The 8,058-nt window shown below is 33.5% G+C and overlaps 1 protein-coding gene across 1 annotated transcript; it reads left to right on the top strand.

Moving 5' to 3' along the window:
• Positions 1 to 3,489: 3,489 nt before the first annotated feature.
• On the top strand, positions 3,490 to 4,151 carry LOC140920770 (uncharacterized). The gene is made up of 2 exons (XM_073369593.1): positions 3,490 to 3,637; positions 3,748 to 4,151. The coding sequence occupies exons 1-2, from the start codon at positions 3,490 to 3,492 to the stop codon at positions 4,149 to 4,151; spliced, it is 552 nt and encodes a 183-aa protein (XP_073225694.1).
• The last annotated feature ends 3,907 nt before the right edge of the window (positions 4,152 to 8,058 follow it).

The following is an 8,058-nucleotide window of genomic DNA, read 5'->3' as shown; positions in this document are numbered from 1 at the left end:
TGAGCATAAAATAACGTGAGATGAACGGGAATGCTGAAATTCCCAAATGTTCATTCGGGGCTTACTACGTACAGTTGAGCCCTATTGATGAATTATAATTAATTAATAAGATGTGGATGGTAATAGTGAGGACTAAAATATAATTTAGCAACTTGTAGAATTGTCGTGAATTTATTTATATTAAGATTGCATGTTGTCTGATTTTATGAAATCTTCTGTTGATTGTTAATGTCTGAATGATTTGAACTTGAATGTTTTGTTACTTGATTGAATTTATGATATTACTAGAATGTATCACCGATTGAATTCCTTATTATGTGATTGATGAAATTGGATTGTGTATTGTGAGTAGTGTAAACCAAATATTGTGATTTTATTGTGATTGACTGATAAAGATATATGATGACGAATATCGTGAAGTCAAACTGAAACTTAGTGAGTAGTGATGATCGAGTAAGTCTGAGATATGTGTTGTAGATTTGGAGTTAGGATTGTTTTGTCATCATATAGGGAGGGTCTGACAAACCTAGTGATTCGGGGAAGTACAACTGAATGAGCCTGATCGTGGAGGGCTACAGTCGAACTGTAAGGTAAGACTGATAGACCTTGGGGGTACACCTAGTGGGGAATTCCTAAGTGGATTAGTGGGTTATTCCCTAAGGCCGGGAACTACCGTGCAACACAAGAGTACCCCGACTGTCGCGTATATGTGTCTCGGGTTGAGTTGAGGGGATCTATGAGGACTTGGCCATTCATGAATTGTCCGTCCACTCTTGTAGTGGCATAGTATCAGGCCTCCTAACCAAGTACTTCAGAGTAGAATGGTACCAAATGATGAAGTATAGAGTATAGGACATGCATAGCATTTCATTATTTTGATTGTCTTATTATGAATGAATTTGATAAGTCGTTGATATTATACACTTGACTGTTTTGAGATTGTGATAATTTGATTATTTGCGGGAGAGGCGGAAGCCACCATGCCTTGGAGACCTTCATTATTATGCATTGTGTTGATGTTATTTTGAGTATTTTATTTTGGGAATTCCCGCTCTGATAGTGACATCGGGTTGGGACTATATTTGCACTGAATTTAAAACATGAGTATGTGTACTTCAAAAACAATTCTGTTGTTTGATACTATGATTTCGAATTCATTATGTTTGATGGAAATTTTGGATTCATGTGACATGCTTATGATTATGTGATACTCTTTATCTTAAAAAAAAAAAATATTTGGGGTTTAGGGTGTCACACATTATCTTATCCAAAAATCCGAACCAGCCAATCAGTAGATGGTTTGAGGATTACGCTGACGTCATCGTACCAGATTACGCTGACGTCATCTTACACGTAAGCATTATCCTATCCAAAAATCCGAACCAGCCAATCAGTGGAGGATTGGAGGATTACACTAACATCATTGGGATGTTATCCATCATAGTATAAATATGTAATGTTGTTCACTTATTGAGTACACAAATAAATATCATTCTAAACACTTACTCATACACATCTTTTACCTACAATGGCTCCATCATAGTTTTTTGTCCTAGTATATTACAATGGACATGTTGAGAGGACAAACATAGAAGGTGTTGTCTTTGCATGCGCAAATACATCATTGGTAAAAGTGAAAAAAAATATCAAACTTGATGTATTTATCAAATGTATCCAAACAAAGATTCAACCAGACAACTCATAGAGGGTGGTAGATGTTATTTACCAATACCCTATAACTCTTGCGCCATGACATGTTCGATATGAATCGTTAAATCTCTTAGGAGATGATGACGTGCATATGATGTTTGACATGTCCATTGCAAGTAAATGCCTTGGTATTTCAACAATTGAAGTTTATGCACAGTTAGTAGATGATTCTAGAGACGACACACAAGTAAGTTTACCTTCTTCATATCCCAACTCCATTCCATGTTCATACCCTTTTATTGAAACACAAATCCACCATCAGTCCATAACCTCATCGTTACAACACCCATCAACATCCACCCATGATATTGACCTTAACACACCGTACGATGGTTCTATTAGTGTTGTAGCTGGTGTCCACAATGAAGAAGTCGGCGATTTTAGTGAGAATGAGGATGACATTCTTGCTGAAGTTTTTGTTGATGGTGATGATGATGATCAGGAACCCGTAGTAGAATGTCCATCTACTACAATTTTTGTCTCTGACCCCCCTCACATTTTCGCAATGTTACCACCGACAACATGAATTACGTTGACAATGAATTTGTCAATTCTATGTCCAAAAACCAATCTTACCTTGTTCCAGATCCTGACAATCTTCAAGTGGGGATGACATTTCCCACAAAAGATGTGGCAATGCAGTGTGTAAAAGAATATCATATGCACAATTCAACGAGCTTCGTCGTTGCATATTCTGATAGCACTAGATGAATTGTCCATTGTAAAAATAAAAATTGTATGTGGAGGTGTAGAATCTTGAATGGAAAAAAATCAAACATCTGGAAGATCACAAAACTAGAAGGGCCACATACATTCTCATCAACAATGGTTTCACAAGATCACCAACAACTCTCTTCGGTTGTTATTTGTGAAAGCATCTTACAAATGGTAACAGCAGATCCCACAATATCAGTTTCAATATTGATTGCACATATACGATCTCGGTACACATATACCACTACTTATAGAAAGATATGGATTGCAAAATAAAAGGTCATTGAGAGAATATACGACAATTGGGAGGAATCATATAAAAAGCTTCCAAGGTGGATTCTTGCTTTTAAACATTATCTTCCATGTACTATTACCGATATTGAAATGGGACCCTTTATTAAGGATGGCCAACGAGTTCCTAGCAAAGTTGTCTTTCATTGTCTCTTTTGGAGTTTCCAACCATGTATCAGAGGGTTTGATCATTGTAAATCAGTTGTTTCAGTTGATGGAACATGATTATATGGGAAGTATCGTGGGACCTTACTAATGGCAATCGCTCAGGATGGTGATGGTCATACCATTCCTATAGCATACACCATTGTTGAGGGTGAAACATCAGATGGTTGGTTTTTCTTCCTCAGTCGTCTACGAATGTTTGTCACACCTCAACCCAACCTCTGCTTGATTTCAAATAGACATGAGTCGATTAAAAGTGTTGTTAGGCGTGTAAACAACAATTGGCATCGTGTCTTTTGCGTTCGACATATATCACAAAACTTCATGAGGACCTTCAAAAATGGGCTAATGAAAGATCTTGTAACCAACATGGGTTAGTATTATATATATATATATATATCTCACACATATTTTTTCTTTATAATTTTGTTTTCAAATTGTCTAAACAACATCAACTTTTATTCATTCAGGATACGCTATGACTCAACCAAGCATCACATACTTTAGAAGACAAATCAATGATTGGAGTCAAGATGCAGTGAAATGGCTCGACGATATTCTAAAGGAACAATGGCTACAAGCATATGATGAAGGTAGACGTGGGGACACATGACAACTAACCTTTCTGAGTGCATGAACAATGTATTAAAGAGGACACGCAATCTTCCAATCAGTTCTTTAGTGCAAGCAACATACTATAGAGTGACTGCAAAATTTGAAGAAAGAGGGACACAGGCCCAAGCAATGATGACATCAGGTTTGATTTACTCAAATACAATAATTCAAAATCTTAACAAGGAACGAGCAATGTCAAATTCCCATGAAGTTGTTATTCACAATCGAGCTCATAGTATATTTACAAGGTAGGGACATTCAAGGTAGACCTCGAAAAAAGATGGTGCGATTGTGGTGAATTTGAAGCATTACATTATCCATGTTCACATGTCATTTCTGCTTGTTCGTTTATTCACTGTGACTACATGATGTATGTGTCTTCTAAGTATACATTGCAATGTATCTTTGACGTTTACAAAGAAGAGTTCCAAGCAATTCCTCTTCAATCATATTGGCCAGAATACAATGGAATAGAGTTATGCCACAATCCAGCCATGAGAAAATATCCAAAAGGTCGTCCACAGTCTACTCGTATTCATACTGAAATAGATCAACGAGAGAAAAACACACACCCCAAGAGATGTGGTTTGTGTCGGAACGAGGGACATAGCAAGAATAAATGCCCTTATCGTACTGATACTCCTAATAGAAATTAGTTTATTGTAATAAAATTAGTTAATTTGGTATTTGTATGTTTAATTATAATATTAAATTAAATATTGTTATTTTATGGAGTCCATTTAATTAATTTTTTTTAATAATTATAAAATATAAAATTAACATTGTATTTATTTATTGAATTAAAATATTAATTACTTAATTAAATAATAAATGAAACTTAAATTAATTATTAATTAAATTAATAATAAATGAAATTTAAATTAATTATTTAATTAAAATGATAATTATTGATTAATAAAATATATATTTATTATTAAGAAAGATAATAATGTGTTTCATTATTTCGCAGTGGGTAACGTGGCTTTATTAATTGATCAAATTCTCTGTATATGTGTCTATTAAATAGTACTACTAATAAACATAATTTTATAAATGATAAAATAAATTTAATAATTAAAAATAACAAAAATTTAAAAAAAATTCATGTTGAGAAATCGGTATTCAAGAAACCGATTTCACTTCTTTCTTTAAAAAAAAATAAAAAATTTAGTTGAGAAAGTGTAGGAGCAAGAACCGACTTCTAAGAGAAAAAAATACAAACTTTAAAATCAGTGGTATTTTGGTATATAATTTAAAAAGAGTGGTATTATGGTATTTAATTATTATTTTAATGGTATAATAATAACAAACCCTTATCTTAGTCATAGAATTCAAAATGGATTAATTAACATGTTACGTAATAAAATTAAAAGTGCAATAGTCCAAAAAATTATGATACTTGAGTGGACTCTGGATGTTAATTACCAAGAGCAAATAACATTCATACTATATTATGTGAAAATTTTTACAAATAGAATGAACTTAAAAGATTTATTTGTAGAATATTTTGGTGATGAATGAGTTATAACCATTGAACCAGCCACACTCAAATTAAAGAGCATATGTTGCTTACCATCTTCCAACACAAAGGGAAAAACATATATCTTGTCGAAGAAACAAACAAGATATACCATTCACCATATGCCAACATAATTGAAGCATAAAAGACAGTTTGGAACAACTCTTTGAGCATATGACTCAAAGTAGGAAGTTGTTATCTACGCAACTAAAGAAAGCATGTCGTCGTACAAGATGACGTGAAGACAACATCTACCCAACATGAAGGCATCATATAATAAGCTCAAATAGGCATATACATCATATGCCTTAGCTTCCATCAGATTTTGACAAAGTTACCAACGACAAAGAGAAAAATTGTACAAAGACTAAGTTCAAATATCGAAACACCTCTAAAGCCTTAACCTTCCTTCCAAACTACCGAGAAAGTAGCCATCAAATTTATGTAACAACGAATATTTGTCAAAAGTAACCAAGGACATCAATAGAACTCTCCAACAACTGTCAACATGAATTTCCAAATACATTTTGAAGATCTATTTAAGCTAACTTCAACATCAAGTTAAAGTTGAGAAAATAGTCCACTCTAATGGAAATAGTCCAGGATGACGACAAAGGAGTACACGTTGAAGAATTTGTCTTCAACATCCAAAGTGATTCTTGGTTCAAATACGAAAATCTAAATCAAAAATCATAATACAAGATTGTAACTGTATATCCTCTCAATGAGAATAATCATCTTTTTAATCATCCAAGAAGAAAAATGAATATCCTCTTGGTGAGAGATACTTAAATTGATATTTGGGAATTGTATTGCATATCCTCTTTTAAAGGTTTATCACCAAAATTTATTTGAGACACAACTCCTTTAAAAAATGTTCATTAGTGGTTGAGTTCACGGTATTGGAGAAAACATGGAGAGCCATTGACAATACTTGTGATAGTTGGAAGAGGCATAACAAATATTTGTATTATAGAGAAGTAGAGTAAAGAACATTCGCAATTCTAATGTATGGACAAATAATACATGGGAAGTATAGCTTGATGAGACTTAAAGAACTAATGCATAAGGTAAGCCTGAAGGGACTTAGTTTAGAATACTCAAAGTCTGAAGAGACTAAATTAAGTATACTCAAATGATGGGAAGTCTAAGCAAACAATCCTCAAAGCTTGGAGAGACTAAGTTCAGAATTCTCAAAGCCTTAGAGTTAAGGATGCTCAAAGCATGAAGAGGCAGAGTCAATAATATTTATATGTAATTAGTTAATAGTGGCTTATGTCTTTTTAGTGGAGAAGGAAAAATGTCTCTCTAAGAGGAGCACTAGATATAGCAACCAATTGGTTATGAACTAGCATAAAAATCATTGTGAGTTTTCGTTATTCTTTTCATTCTTTACTTAAAATGTTTTTATGCCTTTTCTTCAAAAGAATTAAATCAAATGTTTTAATAACAATGTAAAAAAAGATTTTGATAAAGAACTTGTCGAGGAAAAATCTCAAATTAGTGTTTTAATCAAATAGTTAATTAAATCACTAATTATGATTCTGATCATATTGTCATTTAACTTGTGTTTTTGAGTGATGTGGTTGAAGATTCGTTTTGGAATTAAGTGAGCCTCAACGGTCATATTCTCAATGTATATATCAAGACTTATTTTTTGTGAAGATTTTTGTTGACCTCTCGCAAAGAAGATACACTTAGAACTTGTTTGAGATAGTATTAAAACCATAATTCATGTTATATAAAAGGATCAACTCTGAAGAAGAATACACAACACAACTACTCAGAAAACCTTACGAATTCAAAATTTTCTAAGTATTCAAAATTCAAAGTTTCAGTTTTAGCAAAGGCACTCATTGAAGTTTCTATTACTTAGTGTTTAGTGCTCTATTTTAGTGTGAAGTTAATTGTAATCAATCCTCTTAAAAGAAGAAAAACATAACCCAGTTTCACCCATTGGTAATATATCCTAGTAGTGGTCATTATGCCTCAACGACTTGTAGGTTTTCCAGTTGGAAATTGAAAAGACATGACTTGTAGGGTGAAGGTGTTGTCGGGCTTCAAAGATCTGTAGGTTTCAGGCTAGATGTTGAGAAGACTGACTTGTAGGGTTATGTGATGTAATTCAGGTTTGAATCAGTGAATAAATCCTTCTATGTGAGCGGACTAGACGTAGCTTCCACGTTGGTAGTAAACTAGTATCAATCCTAGTGTTTCTTCCTCTACCCTGCTACTTTGTTTTATTGCTGCCTTTGATCCATTTATATGTTCTAAGTATCGTGATTCAAAAAATTTTAAAAGAAGATTTTAAAAAGGCAAAAACAAAATTTAACCCCTTTTCCGTGTGTTTTTCACCTTCAATTGGCATCAGAGCTCGGTCTCAAGGCTGAGCATTTTACAGTGTTTGAGAAAAGATCCACTTTTCAACATGTCTGGTTTTGGTGATGAAGCCTCAAGAGTAAACATCAACATACCCCTTTCTATTTGATAGAGAGCAATTTGAGTATTGGAAGGACAAACTCATAAGTTTCTTTATTTCATAACATTCTGAGCTTTGATTGTTCCTACCAACGAGGATGGTATTGAAGTTTCCATAAAGGAGATGAATATTGATTAGAAGAAGCAGTATAAGATGCATCATAAGGCCAGAACATTTATGATGAATGAGATCACATTCAAAGAACTTGACAAGTGCACCAACAAGGAGACAACCAAGAGTATCTACGATGATCTAGTTTTTACCTAAGAAGGAAGCAAACAAGTCCAAGAACAAAAACCTAATCCCCTGGTCAAAAAGTACGAGCTTTTTCATATGAAGGAAAATGAAGACATTGAGACTATTTTTTCTAGGTTTCAGACTCTGGTTTCAAGGTTAAAAGTGTTTCAAAAGACCTACATAGTTGTTGATCATGTCAAGAAAACTCTCAAGAGTCTTTCTAGCAAGTGGAGACCTAAGATCACAATTATTTAAGAAGCAAAGGACTTGAACATTCTTCATCTAGAAGAGTTAATAAGCTCATTTAGGTCTCATGAGATTGAGCTTG

Source organism: Cicer arietinum, chromosome 6 (assembly GCF_000331145.2).
Source record: "Cicer arietinum cultivar CDC Frontier isolate Library 1 chromosome 6, Cicar.CDCFrontier_v2.0, whole genome shotgun sequence".
Taxonomy (NCBI): Eukaryota; Viridiplantae; Streptophyta; class Magnoliopsida; order Fabales; family Fabaceae; genus Cicer; species Cicer arietinum.
Note: the sequence above shows the minus strand (reverse complement) of the source record. Positions and strands in the feature narration are given on the sequence as shown.